Here is a 25710-nt window from a genome sequence, read left to right on the forward strand (position 1 = left end):
TCTGGATATTAATCTCACTGATATATATTTGCAAATATTTTCTCCCATTCTGCGTCTTTTCACTGTTATTTCCTTTAATGTGTAGAAAATTTGATATAGTCCCATTATCTTTTTTTGCTTTTGTTGTCTGTACTTTTCGGCTCCAGAATTTTTTTGGCAATTTTTGTTTCCTTTTTTGTTTCTATTTTGTTCATACATTGTTTTTCCCGTGTCTTCCTGTAGATCTTTGAGCATCTTTAAGACAACTGTTCTAAATTCTCAAGTGAGTCTACCATCTGGTCCTTCTTGGGGACCATTTTTGTTTATTTTTCCTTTAACAGGCCATATTTTCCTACTTATTTGTATATCTTGTGATTTTTTTTGTTGTGTTGGAAACTGGACATTTGAATTGTACAGTGTGGTTAATTCTGTGAATCACTTTCTCCCCCTACAACAGGGTCGCTGGATTATTTATTTTGGATTGTTGTAGGGTATCTCTCTGCTAGCCTGAGATCTTCTCAGTTCTTTTCTGAGTGCTTTCTAAATTCCCCTGAACACAAAGTTACTCTTTAAAGTCTGGCCCTCTAAAACATTAGGTAAAAAAGGAAAAATGCAAAGGGGAAAATTCCGATTTAGCATACGAGAACTGCTAGAATGGGGGTCCACCTTTGCTATCAGAAGCAGCAATGAGCAATGAAAACAGACGCCCAATGGTTGCAGGACGAGCTCTTTGGCTGCCCACCCACAACCAGTGCCAGCAAAGGGGCTGGGGGTAAGTGAGTGTTAACCCACAAGGGTTAAAACTGACCGAAACTGTTTCACTGGCCAAGCCTTTCCCTTGAAGGGGCAAGCCCTCAGAGACTCCAGTTCTGACAGTACCACCAAGTCCTGTGCCTGCCACTGTCCTTGAGAAGGTAGATTCCTGGTGTCTCCCAGTCTGCCATCTTCTCCAACGTCCAAGTGACACACACTTCAAAATGATTTCTATTTAAAATGACTGAAAACAGAACCCCGCCACCCCGCTCCCAGAGGTGCTTTTGTGGTAGGGCCCGTGTGTTTGTTTTTACTGAGCTCGTGATTCTCAGCAATGGACTACTGGAGCAGGAGAGGCGCACGTTTAATTGCTGTAGTGCCTTAGGTCACATTTTATTCCACAAAAAGTAGTTTTGCTTTTAAAACAAAAACATTTGTCTTTGGGACCGGCTCGGTGGCTCAGGCAGTTAGAGCTCAGTGCTCCTAACTCCAAAGGCTGCCGGTTCATTTCCCACATGGGCCAGTGGGCTCTCAACCACAAGGTTGTCAGTTCAATTCCTCAAGTCCCACAGGGGATGGTGGGCAGCGCCCCCTGCAACTAAGATTGAACAGGGCACTTTGAGCTGAGCTGCCGCTGAGCTCCCGGATGGCTCAGTTGGTTGGAGCGCATCCTTTCAACCACAAGGTTGCCAGTTTGACTCCCACAAGGGATGGTGGGCTGTGGCCCCTGTAACTAGCAACGGCAACTGGACCTGGAGCTGAGCTGCGCCCTCCACAACTAAGACTAAAAGGACAACAACTTGGGGAAAAAAAAAACAATCCTGGAAGTACACACACTGTTCCCCAATAAAGTCCTGTTTCCCTTCCCCAATAAAATCTTTTTAAAAAAAGAAAAAAAAAAATCAGACACATTTCAATTAAAAAAAAAAATTTGTCTTCTTTCCCCCTTTTTCATTTGGCCAAATTGACAGTGATTATAAATAAATCAAAAAAAAAAAAAAAGAAGTATCGATATGACTGTACTTTATTTTTGATAATAAAGAGAGATTACTATGGTACTTTGCACAAGACTAGAATAATTTAGTGCCGGTGTCCTGACATAAACTCGCACTCACACCTGTGTCTGTAGGGCAGGGCTGGCAGCGTTCTGCGCATGTCCACAGCGGAATTGTTTTCTTTGCAAAAAAGGACCATTCACATACAGTAAAGCAAACCAAGTTCCCTCTTGTGGAAGAAAGTAAGATTTTTCTCCATTAAAAACAAGTCACATCACGATTCTCTCCAGCACTACAAATCTGATGTAACAAAAACTGCACTAAATGCAGAAACCACGGTCTGCTCCAAATACTTGTAACATTCCAGAGATGAACATCTCCCACACCGGCACAGCTGAAGGTTAACCAGACTTTTCAGAAAAGCAACAGGTTTTAGTTACTTCCCTGTTATGTCCCGTTTATAGCTCCTGACTCCAATTTCGTGAAAGCATACCATATGAAACCAAAAGACGACAGTCTCGCCAAAGCGTTCAGCTGTGAAGGACACTACCTCCTGTCCTTTTTACCAGCTTTCCTCTTCCCAGAGAGTAGGTGCTTGGGCTTCATGTCAAACACGTGCCTGTCAGCTTCCCCCTTCCTGCCCAGGCGATTCATCTTTTTCTGCGCACTCTTCATCATAGTCTTGGCTTTCTTGACCATCTGCAATGGAGAAGGTAACACAAAACACGCTAGCTCCCGAAACCCAGTTTGCACATGCATCTTCACGATCTGTTCCGTCGACTGGCCCAGGTCTGCTTGGTAAGAACCCGGGTATTTTCCTCAGTCCCACCAGTGTCCACCAGTGTCTGCAGGAACTTAACTAGTCTGCATGTGCGAAGGCAGCAGGAAAGCTACCCCGGACAAGGTCTGTGCGTGGAAGGACCAGGCACACTGCCGGGAAGGTGAGAGTGTCTGTTCTAACTCGCTTTTGGACAAATGAAGAAACTCAGACTCAGACCCATGAAACTGTCCTGCTCACTTATGACCAACAAGTGGCAATGCCGACATGAAAACCTAGATTTCCAGATGAAGTCGGGCATGGTACAATGGAAAACTCAGGTTTCCATGAAGTACACTTGCCACTTTCTATGGACTTTCTCCACGTGAATTTTCAAAATGCTGAAACTAACAAATTCCGTGTTTAATAAAAGAGATCCTGTACACCCAAAGTGTCTTTCCGAAAAAACTGGCCAATACAGCTGTCTGGGCTGGTTCCCCCTGTGTGCCTCGGTGTGGGTGAAAGCCCCATGCTCAGCACGTCCCTCAATGGCTGGGACCCTATGTGACAGCATGCTTCTGTCTGCCCCGATGGAATGCGCACCCAGTCAGAGGTGTAGGGACACCCACTGAAGCGTGGCCCAAGCACAGCTCTCGGGGTGCAGCACACAGTGGACCCTCACCCGCAGGCCCTGCTGCAAACAGCTGTGGGGTTTGCCCTGAGCCCTCATGGAACCAAAAGCGGAGGCCACTGTGTCACTAACTGCACACCACAGGGACTAACCTTGATGTCCCGAAGACCAGAGACGTCACGTGGAGTTCGAGAGCCACTGCGACTCCAGGCGACAGACGTGGGTGGGACAGAGTCTTCCCGCTTCCTTTTCCTCGTGACACTTCGAGACTTTCTGGCCTGGACTGCGTAATGGGCCTGAAAAGCACAAAAGGCACACTCAAGGGTCCCAGCCTGGCTTCCAGGCTTGGTGACAAACATGAAATTAGTCCTACAAAGAGTTTTTACAGCTACTATTAAACAACCTAAACCAGATCTTTACAGCAGTGAATTCACCATTAAGTATTGCTCAAAAGTCCTTTTTCACTCAACACTGCTGCTTCATGTTACAAAGTTGACTGTCCTCCAGTTCAAACAACTTACAGCTGCCCATTCAGCAGTGTTTTCCCTTAACCTAGATCATTAAATTAGCATCACAACTCATATTTCACACAATCATCGCTCCTTCACTCCTCCATTTGGGTTTATGCATCGGAACACCAACATGGCCACCAGCAAGCGGAGCCTTGAGGTTCAGCAGACATGCGACAGCCCGGGTGTCAGCTCTGCTCTCACTGCGGTGGGCCCACCCTCCTCACTTGTCTGAAAGGAAGGACAAGCCAGCTCCCTCAGGAGGCTCCCCAGCAAGAAGCCCGTCACTTCCCTGCCCCGAGTCAGAAGCTACGTCTGTACATTACACTATCCTCCACGTGACCAGGGCGCTCACGCAACTCGAGCGACAATCTAAACCGCCCAGCCCTTGGGAAAAGCCTATCAACACGCTGCCCTCAGATTTGTTATTCCACTGCTAGGAATCTATTTCGAGAAACACCCCAGTATATGAAAACGTTCCTTTATATAACTTGTCGAGCAAACACACATAGTTTTAGGAGGTACCCGAAATGCCTGCTAGCCTAAGGGCTCCCAGGAGAACAGCTGTGAACCACCTGCAGCCTGACTCCTCTCACGCCGACGCTCAACAGCACCTCGGTTACTTGGTAACTAAGCTGAAGCTAATTGAAGCACCATGTCAAGACTTCAGTCACCAAAATCATAGTTCTAGGGGAAAAAAGTGGTGTAGGACGGATGACATCAACTATGTCTTGTTCTGACAGTCGCTTTTTGTGGACACAATCTTTCTATTTCACTGTGTATTTCTTACACGTTGCCTCACACTCTATGGCAACAGCAAATGAACTTTCTAAGTGTGAGCAATCCAAAAGGCCAATATACTAAATATACTAAAATACAATATACTAAATTTGTACTCAATTAGAAATGTGAGACAATTCCCCTAACATGACAAGTGCCTGCAGCACAATGAAAATCAGACGAGTGTGGCGCTAGTTAGAAGCACACAGGAGAGAAAGCAGCAGCAGCAGCAGCAAAGGAAGCCGTCCGTGTAAACATGAATAGAAAGGCGCACAACGCACAGCATCCTAGTTCATTTTTACGCGCTGTCACCACAAGTGATCCTTTGTCATTGTCAGTAGTTTCCAAGTTTTGCATTATGCTGGACTAGAAGATAATGTACATATAATAAAACACTGACAAAATGCAAAAAAAAACAAAGTGAAAGAAACGGTCCTGGGGCCACCTGACACCTGGCGCGTTGCATGAACAGGCGGCAGAGTGCCAGCCATGGAAAGGCCAGACTGCAGGTGGGGGATCTCATTAAGGTCAATGGCGTGAGCAAGTCTCCTTAAATCCTCCTTGAACGGGAACACAAGCACTCAGCGAGGCCGCAGCACCCTGCACCGACAGACAGTGTGGCCCGTGGAGCCCAACGCCCGACACTCCCCGGGAGGGATCAAGGGGCTCCACTTTCAGGCAAGCTGCCTGGCCAGCGAGGCACCCCATGGGAACACTGTGAGCTCGCGTCTCTTTCTTCACCAGCACTGTGACCCACAGGGTCGCGAGCCCAGTTTCCAGATCCGGGTGCACCCAGCTGCGGCCGGTCTGGGACTGGGTGTGAGCACTCACGTTGTCATTGCCCTCCATGTCCACACCCAGACTGAGCATCTCCTTCTCCAGGGCCTTCCGCTGAACCTGAGGAGAAAGGACAGTTGCTCAGGCAAAGGGGTCTGATGGTACAGCAAAATCATCAGGGGAGACTTGCCTCCACAATGGTCCGTGACACGCTTCCGTTAGACAGTCTTTTACTTGGGCTCATTAAACCCACAAGAAACTAGAACTTCCGGGGTACTTGCAAGGTGTGGCACAGTGCACACCTCACCCTCCGTCCTGCATGACTACACAGGTTGTCCCTGTGTGCACACAACACCACGAAGCCTGAGGTCCGGCAACGTGCCCAGAGGCACACTCCAAGTCCCCAAGCACCACTGAGGACAGAGACGACTGCGTCTGCCAGAACCACTCACTTACCACCACGTGGAAACTGTCAAGTACATGGATGCCACAGACTCTGCACTGTAGTTGTGCTCCTTCCCGTCCTGCCCCGACTGCCCACACGTCGTCCTGCTCCTTCCCGTCCTTCCCCGACTGCCCACACGTCGTCCTGCTCCTTCCCGTCCTGCCCCGACTGCCCACACGTCGTCCTGCTCCTTCCCATCCTGCCCCGACTGCCCACACGTCGTCCTGCTCCTTCCCGTCCTGCCCCGACTGCCCACACGTTGTCCTGCTCCTTCCCGTCCTGCCCCGACTGCCCACACGTCGTCCTGCTCCTTCCCGTCCTGCCCTGACTGCCCACAGGTTGTCGTGCTGATTCTCGTCCCACTGCCCTCTGACCATCCTGCATCTTTGGGGAGCTGCCCCCGCCCCGCTACTCCCTGTGGTTCAGGGACAAGCACAGGACCTAGCGTCCCCTGCCGCCTGACGAGGATGAGGACACAAAGATGCCTCCGGAGAGGGAGCTGAGCTGGGCAGAACCCTGACCTCACCGACCCACTCGAGCCTACAGTGAGCTGCTCCCGTCCTCACACATCCTTGGAGCCAGCACCTGCCTTCATGTTTGTCAGATCGGGTCAGGTTTGTGGAAATGGCAAAGGTGCGTCCTGACCAACAAAAGAGCAAGACCGTGTGAACTGATGGTCTCTATAGGTACCAGCCATAAATTAGAATCTTAGTCTGTACAGTGGCACTGGCAGTGAAGTTGGAAAACAGCCAACAAAGGTTGTATCAGGATAGGAAAGATTAAGACTCAACCAACCGTAAAGCTGGCACATACCAACGACACCGCGCACGCAGAGTCACGGCCACACGGGGAGTGCTGTGTTCAGCACCGACTCTGAGCCCTGCATGCAAACATGTGGGGCCCCCACAGAAGACACACAAACTTACCTTCTTGGCAGTTCGCGGCATTCTGGGTCCTTGCGTGTCCTTCTCTTTGGACTGCAGAATTTTCAACTTCTTTTTTTCTCTAATTTCCTTTGCCAGCTGTCGGATTTCCACCATTTCTTCATCATCGCTTTCAGAGTCACTGTCGTACTCCCCAGCAGCTGTTCTTAGCTCTTCTTCTTTTTCTAACTCTTCCAATTTCTTTAAAGAGTCAGAATGAAACAAAACCAACAATGGAAACCTCATAAGCATAAGAACCTCTATATGGGAACCAGGTTCCCCTAAGGTTTCCAGGACAAACGGACGCAGGGTCTAGTCTCATGTGGGCCTTGTCCATATGCCAGAGCTGACCTCCCACCAAAGATTCAGGGAGGAAAGTGAAGTGTGCATGCACGCCGAGCTGACAGCAAATCGCTAACTTCTCTGTGCTGCGTCTGTTTCTCCTTAAAAAACAGTGAGGGCCCAGAGCAAGGCTCAAATGTGCGGACAGAACCTCCCTCACCCCCTGGTCCCAGCAGAACAGCTGAAAACATCAACCTGCACAGGTTGGTGCTGACTGCAGTGGCCCATTTACTCGTCGTGAGGCCACCCCAAAAACACGTCATGGTTGTGCAGTTAAAAGATACGTGTGTGTACGTCACAACCCAGCAAATAAACTGGCAGGATCCAGCAGTCGCACGTGCCCACGTCACTATTTCGGTACAGTGTGGGTGGGGTGGGGTGGCGCTGTGAAGGGCATGGCCAGGCCACACTCACAGGCCACCTTGAACCCACACGGAGGACACTAGATGCCACGCAACAGGAGACGAAAGCAGGAGACAGTGAAAAGTTTAAAGGACAGTGACATGACCTCTCACGTGTGGGAGTGCGACAGCAGGATAAAAACAGGGCAAGAGACAGGAAAGCTGACTAAAACAAAGCAACAAGGACGCAAACCAGACAGCAGAGAATGAGGAATGTTCCAGGAGAGACACACAGGAACTAAGTGAAGGAGACTTGCAGTGATGCTTATCCCCAGACATTGGGAGACTCACTGCAGAAATTAAGGGCACCACAGGGAGCTAACGAGAGAAACATGAGAACATGTAGATAGCAAATATTTTATAAAGTTGTTTTTTCAAAACTGAGAAAGAAAGGGTAGCAACTGAAGGACGACAGAGGATTTTGTTTTTTAAAGAAGAGAGAAACTTGCGGACACTCATGTGAAGAAAAAGCAAACGGGGAGACTGAAACAGGAGGGGGCTGTGGTGACACAGCAAACCTCTAGCAGGGAAGAGGAGACGAATCAGGCCTGAGCGCCAGCAGCGCCCGTGCACGGCCCGGTGCGCCTGAGGGCAGCAGAGGGAAGGAGGAGCCTGCGCAGAAGTGAAACAGCCTCTGCGGGGAGAGTCAGTGGCCTGCGTCCGTGGAGCCCAGCCAGCAGCACTGGGCCTTGGCTGGGTCAGCTGTCGGTGACGGGATGGGGAGGCTCAGTGGTGTAGAAGGAACCTGGGCGACCGATACCAGGGAGCGGAAAGTTGTGCTTTATCCTTTAGGGTCCGTATTAAAAAGGAACAAAATCGCAGAATTTGACAAGTGACACACACCTGCATAATGTCAGAATCAATGTAATCAGCTACATTATGGCCTTCCCAGATCTCAGGTATCTTATCATATTTTTCAGATGAATTCATTATGTCCCAGTACTCTAAAGTTAAAAAAAAAGTTACATTAAAAAAAAAAGTTACATTTATAATAGTTTTTAATATCTTCAAGTATCACGTGACCAAAATTAATTATAACTTATACAAGTCATGTCACTCTGCAAAGGCAACAGAGCCTTTGCTCTGTAAGCAAAGCCACACGGTAATGAAAGGATCACTCCAACGTTCATGAAGGTCTATCAGTAAGTACCCTAGGACCAAGTGACAACAGAAAAATGAAAACAAAATAACAAAATATGCTCGAAGGAAAAAGGCATGAATAACATTACCAGCAATATCAAACCTGGCTCAACGTTTCCATGCCATGAAAGCTAAAAAATGACCCCTTCCCAGAAACGACAGAATACCAGCAGGAGGGAAGATACCTCAGAGCCCTGCCAGCATGCAACCTTTCATCCTTAAGAAAGTAACAAATGCCAGAAGACTTGTGCTCATGAAAGTCCTTCCACTTTTCTGAAACACTTTACATGCAACGGACATTTTAAAGTAAGTATTATGCGCCAGCCCTTACTCTGAAGATCCAAAGTATAATCGTCTCCCAGTTCCAGCTCAATATCTCGTTCCTGCAATAAAACAAACAACTATGATGAGCTCCACTTGACCTTGAGGGCCCAGATATGCCAATCCCCTCCTGCCGTGTGCAATAGCCCCTTCCCCAACCTAAAGGTGAGCCCTCCCACATCATATCCGGTAGGTGAGCTGTTCTGACCACCTGAAGGGCCACACTGCGAGGGCAGGTATCCTTGTTAGGTTTCTCGGCCATGTCCAGGGCACAGTGGCATGGGCGGCGGGCACTGGGCAGCAGGTGCTAAGTCCCCATGCCCCATGCCACTCCGCAAGTAAACCCACCCTCTTCCTCTGCGGCTCCCCAGTGTCCATTCTCTTCCTGCGTGCCACCACTCCTTCTGGGATGAAAGGGGGCCTCTCCTGAGAAGACAGTGCACACATGTTTACACAAAATGCCTTGCAGAATGTGCAAGAAACACAGAAATGAAAAACTGGAAGTTTTCTACCTGCAAAGGAAATATAACATCATACTCAGACCAATTAAGAACCAACAGGTAACTCAGGGGAGGAGGAGGGCACAGCAGCAGTTTGGGCAAGGGAGTTATTTAGGATGACTCCGCAAGCCAACATCAAGTTCGTTTGGAAAAAGTGACTGTAAGACTGTCCAGAACAATCATGAATAAAGGAAGTCATACAGGATAAATTAAGCAGATCAATGAACACAGGAATTCAGATTAAGTCTGAGATAATTGAGAAGTCAGCTGAAAAAGAGCTGGCTAGTGATCTCCACCTGCTTCCTAAGAACAAAATAAATTCAAATCTGGTAAAATTAAAAAAAAAAAATTAGAGCATAGAACTATTTCTGGAATGGGCGGTAGGCATTTCTATGCATGACACAAAACTCAGCGGCCGCAGAGAAACTATTAAGATACGCTAATAGCTTAAAAATGTATACTTTGAGGCAAAACAAATACAAAAACAAATCAAAAGGCAATGACAAAAAGATAAAAATGTTTTATAGAACATATAAGAGTGACTTCCTTACTATAAATGACAAGTGCATGAGTCAAGGACAGAAGAGCTAGAGAACTGGGAAGGCCAACAGCACACTGAGAAAAGCTCAGCTGTCTCATCGATAAGGACATCACAGCAGGACACCTTCTGACACGGATCTCAGGTGGACAGCGTCCTAATTCCACACAACGCAGTGACCAGCACTGTTTAATCGACCACCTTTCACCACCTTCTGTTGACTAGACTGACAGACAACATGCACACCCACGGTGCAGGCAGCTGTCCGTGCACGGCAGCTGGTGAGGCACTCTGCGTGCGAGGACAATGACATCGTCAGGGCCATACCTTGAAATTTACAGATATGCTTGCGAACAAAGACCTGTGTATAAAGAGGTGCACTTGAGCACTGTTCGTAACAGCAATAAAAATGAAAAATTTGAAACTAATGTATTTCTGCATTTGAAAATTTTTTCAAAGTATACTTTGATACCGACAATATTTCTGGAAAGATAGCGACAGGTAACAGCAGCTGCCGCTGGCGTGGTGAGCAGGCTGTAACTGGGTACCTCACTCTCACACACGGCACATTTTTTTTAGTCTGGGTGAGAAACTCAAGCCCGCTCTGCACACCTCACCCAGTGCGTGTCACTGGAGCTGTGGCCACTGGGCGAAGGCACGCGGTGTGTCCACTGTGTCAGCAGCACCACAGGCCCGCCCCCAAGGCTCCTAGAGAGGCCACCTTACCTTATCATCCCTCTTGTTTGGCATAGCCAAATGCAATCTGTTCAGCACCTCATTCACTTTGTTTCCTTTCATTTTGGTTTCAACTCGCTGAGCCAAAAGTCTGTCACAAGCCTGAAGGTGGAAACAAGGCAGGGAGTCCCAGGCATCCTACAGCAGCCCATCACCTTCACACGAGAATCAGGACCCAGAGACTAAGTTCTGAAGCTTTGGAACTGGCTATGCACTTTTACTCAGTAGTGACATCTGGTGGCTGAAAGTCCCCAGTACCACCCCAAGGTCCAGTTAACTACCAGGGGCTGACCCCAACCTCTACGAGGCAAGCAGACTTTCTTCTCCCCTTCCAGGACGAGCCCCACCAACTGGAGGCAGAGCCCCGACGCAGCGCAGCCAGAGCTGGCCCAAGAGCCCCCATGTCCCTTTCTGGGCCCTTCTTCCACCACCGGTGACCTCGTGCTCACCAGTCATCCCTGACCCAATTCATGTGATAAACCACCTCAGGAGTAACTAGAGCAACTGAGCCTAAGGAAAACTAACAGTATCATAGTTGCCCTTTCTTTTTATTTCAGGTACAAGTAACAACAAAGTAAGAATATCAGAATCATGTGAAACCTAACAGGAAATGCTTCCAGCTGTTCCCACTGTTACTGCACTTTTCCTTCTACTTCTGTTTGGGTTCCAGGAAAAACTTTTCAGGGCAGCGTCCGTGGAGACACTGGCAGTTAAGAAAAGCAGCAGGCCGCAGGCACAGTTCAACTCCCTGTGCCAGGGAATGAGATTCTCCGCAAAGCCCCACATTCCAAGGATGGGTGGGACGAGGGCTCAGCGGGGGCGCCTGCTTGCGTGCCTCCTGAGCCAATGCCACGCTCAGTGCTAGCAACTCCTGCCAAGAAACCTTCCCCTTGACTGACTGCTCTAAACAAGAGGATAGTAATGGGATCGACCGCTGTCTGTGCGGAATGACTGACCTCTGTTTTCACTTTAATAACCCCTTCCTCTGTCAGGGTGCTGGTCTCCACCACAGGAAATCCCTCGGCCTGCAAATCCATAAATATTTTCTGGGAATATAAAGGAAAAATGAGATGTGTTATTTCCAGGTCCCCACGAACAAATCTTACTGTTTCTCCAGTGGGTATTGTGGTTTGTTTAACTCTTTTGAAGGATGTATCTCAAAAAGTTATTTTTCCCTGTGTTCTTCTGTGATACAGAAAATACAAATTGCTGGGAGGATCAAGCGAGATGACATCAAGCACCAGAGGCTCTCTGGAATACTCTGTGAGATCTTATCTTCCAAAAAGAAACTTGACAAGATCAAGATACGATTTTTAAAAAGAATTTTTCAAAGTGGTTTCTTAATAAAATACTTGGCCTCCACAGCCTGAGAATTCCTTGGAAAACAACATAAAAATGGTGACGAATCTAACTCCTTGTAAAACACTAGACTCTGAGAGAAAAGACCTCACTTGTACCCCTCTCCCAACTGCAGACGTGACCACATTCAGACTCGGGTGACCGTCTGGCTGCGTCCCCACTAGAAGGTCCACCCGACTGCTCAGACTCCCACTTCCCCTGGAAACAGCAGTGGTCGTAGAGAACACCGAGGCTGGACAGCCAGCCCCACCAGGTCACTAGTAGTAGAAGGTCGCTAGCAATTCACTGCAGAGGCTCCCAACTTCCAGTGTGACCTACCACGGGGGCTCCAGCCCAGGCTTCCGGCCCCTCCCTCCCCGTTCCCGTCAGAGTCCGTAGGCCATGCATTTAGGACACTTCACCTCAAGAAAGCCACGCTGACCCTGTTGGCGGGGCCACGACCTGAGTCCCACGACTTCTCGCAGCACCTGTCCTCACAGACACTACTGAAGAGGGCTGCGAGGTCCAACCAGTTGGAAAGCTCGGCTGACATCCCTGCAGCTTGAAAACTGCAGCAAATATGACTGACAGTGGTTCTGGAAAATGTCAGACGCTTACTTTTCTCCGCTCACTCAGTTCCCACACTCACTTCCCCAGACTCTGAGCAGCAAACATGTAGGCAACTCCATGAAACCCCTGTCACCAGGAAATGGATGCTGCGAGGTGCTGCCGTGTGCACCGGCTGCTGGGGCCTGCGCTTCACTTCCCTTCAGGCCCTGGGGTAGGACCGTCCCTTTCCATACACGCACACATGTCCTCCAGATGCTACACGTGCTGCCCGGTTACACGCACGGACGCTTCCACAGCCTCTACGGCACAGCAGTTATCAGGAAATTTCAGGTTTACTTTGTCCCTAAAAGTCTTTATAATGTCACGTCAACTAAACCACCAGAGATACTGTGTCAACTGTAAAACAGAAAGGCAGACTAGCAGTGCTACCATTCCCTCTGAACTCGGGTGGTCTGAGTGAGGCTGAATTGTAAGAAATACTCATAGCACCAGGGCGACCTACCTGGTCGTCCTCAGGAAGCTCAGCTAGCCTCTTCACGTCGCACTTGTTTGCCACGATTACGAGAGGCTAGAGCAAGAGGAAGCACAGTGAGTGAATAGTCCCTGCCACTGCGCGCCCCAACCCCGGAGCTGCTCGGCACTCACCTTGTTGACGAACAGAGGCCTGATGCTCTGGAACAGCTGCAGCTGGGCCCGCAGCCCGTGGCCGCACTGCTCGGACAGGTCCATGACGTACAGCACCGCAGCACGCAGGTGGGCCAGGGCCGTGATGGCCTGCATTTCGATGGTGTTCCGATCCTCCAGAGGCTGGTCCAAAATCCCTGGGGTGTCTACCACCTAACGGTCAGATTTGTCACACCGAAGCACACGTGCTCATGCCCTGCAGCCCAGCGCACCCGGACTCACTCACCCACAGCAGCCCTGACACTAGCTAAGGAAACGCAGGTCTCCCCGCTGACCGTGGTAAGGCAACCAAAGCACTGAGGGAAAGCCGGGTGGTCGGCGGCCTGCAGAGCTCACCAGGAGCTAGCAATGACCTGGAGAGAATGCCTCTCTGCTCTCAGGGACATCATTAAACAGGACGACGGGAATCGGCAAACATGCCCATGTGTGATGAACTACCTCATCATGTATAAATAAAACTGTGGAAACAGATTGCTTCGTGCTTTTAAATAGTTACTAAATGCTACTTCTAACGACAGGGTCAGAAACGGTGACAAGGGGACTTTCACTGCACCAATGACAGCACTGTTGACACCATGCAGAACCCTTCCTGGTAGCCAGCTATTCCCCTGAACCCCATCAGAAGAATGCAACCCCCAACCTCAGAGGTCTCTTCACGGGGTGTTGCTGGCAGCCCCGAGAATCACTTCCCACTGCCTCAGTCTCCTCTCTGACTGCAGTGAGACAGACATTCCAGGGGCTGAAACCACAGCCACTAACAACCACCGGGACGGCCGTGCTAGGTCTAAACAGAGCTCTCACCTGCCAACGCAGATACTTGTAATCCATGTGTCCGACAAACAGAGACTTGGTTGTAAACGCATAAGGCTGCACATCCACATCTGCTCTCGTCACCTGAAACCAAATGACCAAGACCGTCACAGGTGCTCCGCACTGTGCTTCCTGTCGGACAGTGTACACGTGGCACCGCTGTGCTAGCGAGACGGTTTTGGTAGGAAAAGAAGAAACAAGAGACCTCCTGGGTTACAGTGCCGAAGACGGGAGCTACTGTGCTCTGACAGAGGGCATGCTTCACACCACCGCCTGCAGTGCAGAGTCTGGATTAGGTATAAGGGAGGTGAGGCAGGACACTACCTGGGGGACATGCATCTACCCCGGGCCAGCAACAGAACTTTTTTTGATGACAGAAACGTTGTACTGTATGAGGTCTGACAAGGTCGTGAACTCGCCACCGTGCACTTACCACTGGCAGCACTGTACAAACCCCTCAGTTCGGTTTCATAACTTGGTATATCAGGTCTCAGAACTGTGTTTGTGTCCATGTGTGGTGGTGTTCATTATTGTCGTTGAGTGTTTTTGTGTGCCGTTGTGAGAATGAGCTTGAATTAGAGCAACAAACGAACATTAAATTTCTTGTTAAACCTGGCAAGAGTGAAAGTGAAATCAGGAACTTAATGTTACTTCAAGTTTATGGGGATAATGCCATGAAGAAAACGGCTGTGTACAAATGGATGAGATGTTTTTCTGAGGGGAGCGAACGCGTCACTGATGAAGAGAGGTCAGGGTGACCAGTAACGAGCAGAACTGACGAACACATTGCAAAAATTCATCCAAATTGTGCCTCAAAATCATTGGCTGACTGTGGAAAGCACAGCAGACCAAGTAAACATCGAGAAATAAGAAAATCTTAACTGAAAATCTTGGCATGAGAAAGGGTCTTGAAAGAATTCACCAATGAACAAAAGCAAAAGAGACTCCAAGTTTGCCAAGACCTTTTGGAGAGGCAAGACGATGTTTTGGGCCGTGTTATCCCTGGTGATGAAACATGGATGTACAGTACAACCCTGAAATAAACTGTCAAAGTGCACAGTGGAAGTCAGAGAGTTCTTCACAACTAAAAAAGTTCCATCAGTCCTAATCAAGAGACAAAAGGATGTTGCTAACCTTTTTTGGTATCAGAGGCTTTATTCATTATGAACTTGTACCAACTGGACAAACAGTTAATCAAGCTGACTATTTGGAAGTGCTGAAAAGGCTGCATGAAAAAGACAAAAGCGACCTGAACTTTTCGGCAACAATGCATGGCTCTTGCATCAGGACAACGCACCCGCTCACACGGCACTGTCTGTGAGGGAGTTTTTAGCCAGTAAACAACTGTATTGGAACACCCTCCCTACTCACCTGATCTGGCCCCCAATGACTTCTTTCTTTACCCAAAAATAAAGGAAATACTGAAAGGAAGACATTTCGATCACATTCAGGACACCCAGGATAATACGACGACAGCTCTGATGGCCATTCCAGAAAAAGAGTTCCAAAATGGCTCTGAAGGGTGGACTAGGCACTGGTGTCGGTGCATAGCTTCCCAAGGGGAGTCCTTCGAAGGTGACCATAGTGATATTCAGCAATGAGGCATGCAGCACTTTTTTAGGATGAATTCAAAAACTTAACAGTCAGACCATGCATGTGCCCTGTCTATTTGTGGCCTGCTGGCCACATACCACTCTTCTAAATGTGGTCAGCACGACTAGGGAAACCAATTTTTTTACTGTTTCATTTTAATTAAGTGGCACTGGCTTATGAGCATTGGCAACCTCAGCTAGGACACTGCAGAGCTTCAGCTTGTCACCGTGTCAGCACAGCTATGGACAAAATAAAAATCTACAAATCTGCTTAAACAAGTGTTCTCGGTGGCAAGTAGCCACATAAATGTAACAATTGTTTTTGGGCACCTGAGCTGTTGTTGGTTTGAGCTGACACTGCAAAAGCTTTTGAACTCTGCTCAGGTCCCTGGAAGTCAGCTAAACTGTCCTGAAGCACCTACTTCCTTAAATAGTGCTCTTGGGTCCCAATTAATAAAGTCACTCAAATAAAAAGTGACTCAACACTTCCCACTACGTGGACCAAATAGTTTATGTGAAAGCTGAGACAGCATGTGTTAACAAAAATGTCCTTACATCCCTTAGAAATCCCTTTGTAGAACACACACAAGAATCAAATTGAAAAACGGTTCCTGGCAAAGCAACGCAGACTCAGGTCAGACAGGCTTGATCCTCCCCTGGAGAACAGTGTTTTAAGGCGGCAGGCCCTCTCCATCCCCGGCCGTCAGCACACGGCAGCGCTTTGGCTGCAGGCCGTCAGTCACCTGTGTCACCATCAGAGACAGACCAACCTTATTGATGAAACTGGACTTGCCGACATTCGGGTACCCACACAGAAGCAGGGTCCTCGTGTTCGGGTCAATTGTTGGCAGACGGGACAGATGCTGACGTACTGTGAGAAGATTAAATTAAATGCGCTTAATTTCACTAGAAAAAATAAGAAACTCAAAGACGAAGATCTGCCTGACTGAGCCATACTCCAGGTCAGTGGTCATATTAACGTCACTGCCACATTTATAGTGAAAGTGATAAATGGATGAACAAAAAAGCATCAGCTGCAAAGGCACCATGGCCTAGAGGACAGGACCCCCCCAAAATCAGGCTGCAGGACAGGAGTCCTAGTCCTCGGCTTTGCAGCCTGGGGTTCCTGCCAAACAGGTCCCAGGTGGGGCCACAAACCACGTCTAAGCAGTGCCCAGGCGACTCTCCCTAAGTGACATGACATTTGGAAAAGCACTTTTGAAGCCAGCGAGTGAGCATGGCATCACTTCCTGGCTTGACAGGTTTGTTTCCATGTAATGACTGTTCCCAGGGGCCTTGTGTGCACACAAGATCAAACAGATTGCAGGAAGGAAGCACTGTCACAGCTGCCAAGTATTGCAATCTTACTACAATTGCAAATTATTTGCAAGATGCCAGGGGAGGGGGAACAAAACCAAATGAGCTAAAAACATTTGTAGGGGGCGGCCGGATGGCTCAGTTGGTTAGAGCGTGAGCTCTGAACAACAGGGTTGCCAGTTCGATTCCCACATGGGCCAGTGAGCTGCGCCCTCCACAACTAGATTGAAGACAACGAGCTGCCGCTGAGCTTACAGAGGGGAGGCAGAATGGCTCAGCTGGTTAGAGTGCGAGCTCTTAACTACAAGGTTGCCAGATCAATTCCTCCATGGGATGGTGGGCGACTGGACTTGGAGCTGAGCTACACCCTGGAGAAACACACTGTTCTCCAATATTCTCCAATAAAAAAATTAAGTAAAAATTTTAAAAAAGACTATGGGCTGGCCCAGTGGCTCAGGCAGTTGAAGCTCCATAATCCTAACTCCAAAGGCTGCCGGTTCGATTCCGACATGGGCCAGTGGGCTCTCAACCACAAGGTTGCCGGTTCAACTCCCTCAAGGGATGGTGGGCTCCGCCCCCTGCAACTAAGATTGAACATGGCACCTTGAGCTGAGCTGCCGCTGAGCCCCTGCAACTAGCAAAGACAACTGGACCTGGAGCTGAGCTGCGCCCTCCACAACTAAGACTGAAAGGACAACAACTTGACTTGGAAGAAAGTCCTGGAAGTACACACTGTTCCCCAATAAAGTCCCATTCCCCTTCCCCAATAAAATCTTTTTTTAAGGCCCTCTCTGTCCCAGCTCGGTTTGCAAAAGGCACTGACATGTAATTCTTCTCTATTGTAACCTTTCCATTTAGTTTGCTTCCGATGATTAAATCTGAGTCATTTGAAAAAAAAAAAAATCTTTTTTTAAAAAAAGAAAAACTGAAATCTATGTAATTTCACTAACAATTGTCACCCCAATAAATTATAGAAAAAAAAAGACAGAAAGGTGTAATTCTTAGGAATTAGAGAACTGTCTTATAATTAGAACAATGGGATAGAAGAATTAGCAGAGACTTTAGCAATAATCTAGTCAAAATCCTTCATTTTGCAGAGGCAGAAACGTATATACAGAGGTTAAGTGACTTGCCCAGTGACACAGACTAGCTGAGTGTGACATGAGGTCTAAATATGCTCCCTTAAATCCTACGTGAGGACTTTTTCTATTATACCCTGCATCCCTCTGAACCAAAATGATTTTCTATTCTTATATATTAGAATAGCAATGCAAATACTTCCTGTTGATTGTTATGTAAGCACAAAGCCTTAGTAATAGCACTGGTTAAATATTCTGAAATAAATCACATGTTAGTATTTGTTTTCCTGGAATTTACAAATTGGGAAGGCTGTGGCAAGCGGGACACACTTATCTAGTTATTCCTAGAAGGCTCAGAACTGACCCATGTATGCTCAGGAACATACCCACCAGCAGTCTGCACAGCCTTATCATTCCTCTCCTCTCAAGCTTAATAAGACTCTCTTGGTTTTGCTGTAGCCAAAACTGCTGTCATAGCCTAAAGCTTGAGAGGGACTGTCAATACTTCACCACTATTTTGGCCTAGGAAAAGATACTATGCCTATTGTCCTTGTAAAAAAAAAAAAGCTATGCAAATAAAATAGGATATTAAATCTTTTTTGTGCATTCCAAAACAAAAGCACACACTAAATATCCTACATACCAAAATAAAAAAAAAAAAAAAAAAGAAAAAGAAAAAAGGCTAGGTACAAGCTGTCTTCCTTTAAAAAAAAACACAAACAAACAAACAAACAAAAAAAACATTTGTACTGCAAAATATATGCATGTATAAAGGCAAAGAAGTGTTCTGATAAAAACCATACCGGGTTAATTTAGATACTATCCTATTAAATACAACTGTTATAACTGTCAAGTAACAAAACTGGAGTTGCTATTTGATGCCATCACATTATAAAGAAAGCATTTAAAAAAATTAAAAAGTCAATAATTGATAAAGTCATGGGTCATAACATACACGTACATATATATGTGTATATATATATATACATATATATATATATATATATATATTTGGCATTTTCCTGTGATTTATAACAATAGACACCTTACCTATTAAACATGAGAAACGTACATTTTCTTAACAGTGCTATTAATCTGTAAGTATTTTAAGTGCTAGCTGCTTTTTTAAACAATTGGCCTGTCAGAACTTCTCATAGACTAGGCTGGGAATAATAATTTGATCCTGTCATCTTTAAAATAAAACCAAAACATTTCAAGGCCAGGTTCTCGACAGGACCAATCACCCTAACAGTACACTCAGGCCGGCTCTGCGGGCTCGCACCTTGTTCCAAGTACTCCAGACTCTGCTTCTGTCTCCTGACGATGGTGCACATGCGGCCCAGGGCGGCTCGCTTCAGCTGTTTGCAGCGGTACAGAGAGTCCCCATACTTCATGAGCCGCACGTAATCCTTAGCGACACTTATAGAAGTGAAAAGAAATACGTCAGAGTTTTTCACTTTTGACCGTAACTGAAAAAGCACTATATTATGAAAACGCCTTACTTGTCCACTAAGTTTTTGGCAATATTGATCTGTCCTAGAGCCAACTTGTAATGATCCTTGTCGTAGAGGACGTTCATCAAATCAGCATAGAAAGGATGGATGTCCTGTAACAAAGAGCAAGGCAGCAAGTTTGGCACAGCAGTTTCCCACCCCACGAAGAGGAATTTCCTAGGGAAATACATCACGCCTTTCCCTCTCCCCCAACCCCCAAGTCCTCTCCTGGCTAATGAGTGTCTGGTTCTCTGAGAACACGAGCAGGCACAGGTAAGCAAGCCCGGCAGTCGCTTCCGCCTGCCCAGACCTACGTCAAGAATGCTCTCTTCATCCCCGTTCTCATGCGGGACAGCTGTCCTCGGACCCAGCCAAGGCCACGTCTCTACGTCTCCATCTGTGCACCAGATGCCACCCACCCCCTTACAACTCAAGAAGTGAGCTCCCAGTCTTCACTCTTTTCCATTTAGAATTCTTCCCTTTCCACCTGGCCATTCCTATCAGCCTACAAACAGGCCACATGCCATCACTTCCCAAGAAAATTTTAGAAGTTTTAAAACTCCTTTGAATCCCCACTCCTTCCTTTCCTTTCCTCCCCGTCTTGGTAAATGCCAAAAAGAGAGGTACTGTGTCCTTTCTCCCCCAACACCCCCCCGCCAATCCAATCTAGTCAGGACTGTATCAGGCCATTGACACAGCTCATCACCAATGACCTCCAGTTCTCCCTTTATGTCACCAGACCTCTGCCACACTCCACAACTGGCTGCTCCTTCCTGATACGTTTATTCCTCTGGCCCCCGGGACCCTCTCAAACTGGCCACTTCTTCTGCAAGCCCTCGTTGGCTCGTGCTCCCCAGCACTCTTCTGTCCACTTGCTTCCTGGGTGACCTCGTGTACATTTACACATCGTGTACATTTACACATCTACATGTCCACAAGCCCTAGCTTTCCGCCTCCCAGCCAGGCTTCTCATGAGCTTGACTGCGGCACTTCCGCCTGGATGTCTCACCCTCATCTCACAATGAACACATACAAACTGCTCTTCTCCAACCGCAGCCGTTCCCAGCTCAGGGACCAGAGATTCCACTGTCCAAGGTGACACGGCCCACACTTGCTTCGGTAAACCTGGTGCTCGTCCTCTGAGGACACCCTGAAGCCAACCATTTCTCAACTTCTTCACCACCCCCAGTCATCTAAGTGACTGCGCGGCCCTGAGTGGTCTGCCACCCCATAGGCCAGGCGTCCTTTAAGAGAGGAGTCTAAGGCTTCCGTTCTTAGCCCCAGAATTTAAGCCCAACACTACCTCCCGGACCCACTCCCCAGATCTCTCCCTCTCACATTCCCTGCTCCACCTCCTGGGTCCTCCTGTTCCTGGAAAGACACCCCATTCTGGCCTTCAGGGTCTTCACACCTGCTTTCCCCAGAGAGATGCACAGCTTCCTTTAGGGCCCTGCTCCAAATCCTGCTGGGGCACTCCCTACTCTCCTTACTCATCTGGCATGCCATGTATTCTCATGTTTCCTATTTTCCCCCACCACTACACGAGGACAGAGACTTCTTTTATAACTGTTGTACTCCTAGTGCCTAGAAGAGTACCTGAGACACAGCGATCACTGGATGAACAGTAACTTACTCTAACCCTGTCCTCAAATTCTCAGGTAACTAAAAAAGAACACCACACGAATAGACTGCTCATAAATGTGAACTTCTAATGTATAGAAAAACCATACCAAGGACGAGAAAGATAAAACCTACAAAGAATCACAGAAACCTGACACTAACTATTAACAGATCAGTGTTTTGTTTGCTCAAATCAGGTACTTTCTAATCCCAAAGTAGTTCAGAATAATCTGTCCTTTTTCATCCTCAGGTACTTTCCACAGAACCTTCCCTTACCCAAGAACTACTCATTCAACAAGCACCTACTGAGCACCCCTGTCAAGCCCTAGAGACGTAAGATACGTGCCTGTCCGCTAGCAGAAACTTTCAGTTTTTATTTTAAACACTCTGTATTTTTTTTTAGAATAAGCCACCATTATCTTTTGAAGTATAAAAGGAATTCTTGTCACATAAACCAACCTTTTCTCTCTGCTTTACCCTACCTGTAGGGATGATTTGGGGGCAAATTTAGGCTCACCCCACATCCAACCCCGCCACTGCATGACCCTCCACAGGGACTTCATAAGCAGTGTCCATCTAGCTTTCTACAACTACATACACAGGCAAACTGCACTAAGCAGCAGAGCGCAATGTTTCTGCTTAATGGAGAAATCACAGCTCCCCCACGCAATTTCTTCTCACTAGTGAAGAAGGTTGTAAGAGCTGAATTGACCATCATCAGCTCATCAGCTAATGAACCAACATAAACAATGACAGGCCTCAGGCTACTGACCCAACTTGAGGCCAGGAAGAGCCTGGAAAAGAGGGAGGAGAGGAAGCCAGGCAGGGTGGAGAGCTGCCAGAATCTGAGCTCCTGGATTCAGTCACAGCTTTGAGAGCTTGCGTTGGCCCCTGCAAGCTGAGGTTACAAAGTCTCAAGAGACAGCTGTGGCCCTCTTAGGTGGGTTTTAGTTGGGGGAAAAGAAGAATACTAAAGAACCAAAAAACCTGTATGCTGTTCCCAGCTTTGCCACTAACTCACTTAAGTAAACTTTGAGAAATCAGTTACTTTCTGTTTCCTTCATTATCTGTCAGATGACTAGACCAAACTGGTTAAACACCCATTACCTGAAGGCTCACATTTATAAGACCATCTGTGGTCCCCTGAGTCACTTACATCCAATTTGGGGAAATCCGTTAGAATCTGTGAGAGCCTGTCATGATAATTCTGTTGAGTAAATTTGACTTTTCTCATGTAAAAATGTCTAATACGATGAATTTTGTAATGTTTATGAATAACTGTTGGAGTCTTCCGTTGAGTCTTCGATAATGTCAGGTCAATAAAATCCTGCAATTAAATAAAGATAGTTACACCAAAAAGTCTACTTTTCATCCACTGATTTTAAATTTTCTTAAAAGACTAATATGAGGTGTGATAAAAAAACATGGCAAATGCTGCTGCAATGTGCCGTCCAATGGAGAGGCAGGGATCTTTAATATAGGAAGTGGCGTGTTCAACCTTAGTTACAGTGTGTGACAAGTTTCAACCTGTTCAGTACAGCTGCGTGTGAGCTACAGTTGAGAGGTGTGTTTTAAACTGTGCGGTAAGTAATGGACCACAAACACATTAACATGAAATGCGCAAACGGTTTCATCCTCCATCATGACAATGCTCCATGTCACACATTGCTTCTGTGTGACAAATTTCTGTCATATAAAAACACTGCAGGGTGTCCTCATCCACCTTATTACTGGATCTGGCACCGTGTGACTTCTGGCTCTCCCAAATCAAAATGGCAATGTAAGGAAACGTTCTGAAGTGGTCCATGACAGCGCACCTAAAGACACTCAGGAAAGAGGACTTCCAGAACTGCTTCAGAAAGTGGCAAGAACGATGGGACAAGTGTGTTCGAAGCGAGGGGGAGTATTTGAACGGGGATTAATGACAATGTGTCTTTTACTGTAATACTTTTTTTTTAATTTAAACATTCACCACCCATACTTTTTTTTAATCACACTTCGTACTATGTACCTTAAACTATAAACACTTTTTACAACCAAATCTTTTATATACAACCTCGTCATCCTTTATCAGCAAAAATATTTTAAAAAGAGAAATAACCCTACAATTTCAATTTGTGTATCTCTGACTTTGAAAGTCCATAAAATAACGGGTAAAACTAAAATCCACTGTATATAATTTCCTAGGCGATGTAAGGTGACCGAGGACCCACAGATTTCTGCTTGAATCCTCCAGCGCAGAGACCAATGGGCTGGAGCAGTCAGGACCCAGAGGCCACCCACGTCCGGCCTGCAGATCTCTACTCTCTCCTCCACCTCCCGCCTCTAAGACGTCTCGAGGGGCCACTTCAAAAGTTACTTGCTGCATAGTTTTCCCCGACTCTGCCCCACTTTTGGAGGGACCCCTTCCTGTCTAGGGGAACCCAAACCTGAGGAGAAAGCCCTCCGCCCCGGGGAGGACCCGACCGTCTGAGAAGGCACCTCTCTTCTCCGGGGGACCGTAACGTCTGAGCGGGGACTCCTCCTCTCTGGGGCACCCCTAGCCCGGGGGCCGAATCTCGAGAGGACGCGGCCCGACAGCGGGGCCTGGCGGGGGAGCCTCACAGGCCCGGGCCCCCCGGCGACCCGGCCGGGAAAGGCGAGAGCGCAAGTTCCCCGGGACGCCTACCTTGGCGGACGGCACCACCGTGATCTTCTTGAAGTTGTAGTGCGCCATGCCGGCAGCCAGCCACGAGGGACGCAAGCCGGCCAGCGAGACTTCCGCGGAGGACAGGGCCGGGACTTCCGCCGGCGTCGTCACTTCCGGGCGCTCCTTGCGTTCCCCCCCCGCACGGCCTCCGCGTCGCACAGCGCCCCCGCCCGGCTGGAGGTCCCCCGCCGAGGGGTCACAGGGCCGGCCTGGGCTGGGGGCGCTGGTGGAGTCGGGGACGACGGCCGAGAGGGCGCCGCGCGGAAGTTCAGTCCCTGCCGGGAAAAGGAGGGGGTCCCCACAGGCCGCCCTGGGGGTCTGCGCTGCCTCCCCCCGGCTCGGCTCGGGGGAACGGGGCCTCAGGGATCGCTGGGGATCTCAGGGGGTCTCGGCGATCCGGGATCTCGTTGTTCCGGGGATTCTGGGCATAGCGGGGGTCCGCGGGGGTGGAATTTCGGGTGGGCCCGGGGTCTCAGGGGCCGGGAGAGGGTCTCGGGAATGGGAGGGTCTTGGGGTCCAGTGGGGGAGTCTCGGGTGGGCCCGGGGTATCGGGGTCCGGAGGGGTCTCAGGATCGGGGGTCTTGGGGTTTGGGAGGTCTTGGGATCCAGGGGTCAGCAGTCACTCCCGGAAATCGTGCTCTAAACCCGCCCCGGGGAGGGCCACATTCAGGCCCAGCCAGCCATCGCCTCTCACCACGTTATGCAACTAACACACAAGCTGGGAGCATTTCTGTCAAACAATACACGTGCATCTCACAGGACTCTGGAACCTCAACCTCCGGGAGAAGTGGGGGCAGCAGCTGGGGGCAGGAAAGCAGGGTGGGGACATGAGGGAAAACTTGCAAGCGATTCGGGAATCACTGAGACCGATTCCTTCTCCTCTCCTGCCCACCTGTGACTGGGTAGCTTCTCACTGGCATTTCTGTGCAGGACCCTGAAACACTGGAGTCCCCTTTGTTCTGTCGCCCTCACCCCACGTTCCCCGTTCTTCTGACCTTCCAACTCACTGACAGGAACCCTTCTAGAGCCACAGGGCTAGATTTGGGCCCACTCCGGACTCGGTAGCTGCAGAACCTCAGATGAGCTCTCTGCTTCTCTGACCTCAATTTTTTCTGCATAAAACTGGAGATAATAATAAAACAGGCTGTAGTAGGAAGCATAATGGCACCCCAAGATGTCCATGTCCTAATTCTTGGAACCTGTGAATGTTTCATTCCATCACATAAAAGAGCTTTGCAGGTGTGATTAAGATTATTGGACTCTTGAGACGGGAAGATTATTACAGATTATCTGGGCCCAGTCTAAATTCATGAATCCTTAAAAACCATGAGCCTTTCCCAGCCGTGTACAGAAAGAATATGACCACAGGAGAAGAGTCTGAGACACGAAATGCTGCTGGCTGTGAGGATGGAGGAAGGTCCCATGAGCCAAGGAATGTAGATTCTTCTAGAAGGTGGAAGAGGCAAGGAGCAGATCTTCCCTTAGAGCCTGCATAAGGAACCAGCCCTGCCGACACCTCGATTTTAGCCCAATGAGATTTTGGCTGTTAATCTACAGAACCACAGGAAACTAATATATCTCCCTCATAGGACTGTTGCATTAGATGAGGTCACATATGCCTGATAAACCATAAGTGTTTTGGATGAACACACTCATGTACACATATGGGTTTCTCAGCCTCTGCACTGCTTACATGTGGGCCCACACTTCCTTGTTGGGGGGCTGTCCTGTGCATTGCAGGGGGCTTAGCAGCATCCACGGCCTTCACCCATTAGATGCTGGTAGCACTCGCCTCTCCACCTCAGGTGTGGCAACCAAAAATGTCTCTAGATATTGCCAGATATGAAAAATCATCCATGGTTGAAAACCACTAATATGTATGTTAGCTATCTTTGTTGTTTACAACAATAATGTGCCAGACCCTACGCTGAATGATACAATCTGATCTCCTTTACTAGCCACCATGGTTTAAATAAGAATGTGTGTGGGAGA

General features: G+C 48.2%; 1 protein-coding gene across 1 annotated transcript; it reads right to left on the reverse strand.

Annotated features, from left to right (window-relative positions):
* Positions 1-1079: 1079 nt before the first annotated feature.
* Positions 1080-24359, reverse strand: GTPBP4 (GTP binding protein 4). The gene is made up of 17 exons (XM_081060801.1): positions 23698-24359; positions 22186-22356; positions 19419-19522; positions 19199-19335; positions 16291-16391; positions 13920-14012; positions 13080-13271; positions 12937-13002; positions 11483-11572; positions 10518-10628; positions 9102-9179; positions 8764-8815; positions 8136-8236; positions 6553-6750; positions 5236-5301; positions 3268-3411; positions 1080-2426 (listed from the first exon to the last, which is right to left on the reverse strand). Exons 1-17 carry the CDS (start codon positions 23743-23745, stop codon positions 2274-2276), a joined length of 1905 nt encoding a protein of 634 aa, XP_080916927.1. The 5' UTR covers positions 23746-24359; the 3' UTR covers positions 1080-2273.
* Between the last annotated feature and the right edge of the window lie 1351 nt (positions 24360-25710).

Source organism: Rhinolophus hipposideros (assembly GCF_964194185.1).
Source record: "Rhinolophus hipposideros genome assembly, chromosome: 1".
NCBI lineage: Eukaryota > Metazoa > Chordata > Mammalia > Chiroptera > Rhinolophidae > Rhinolophus > Rhinolophus hipposideros.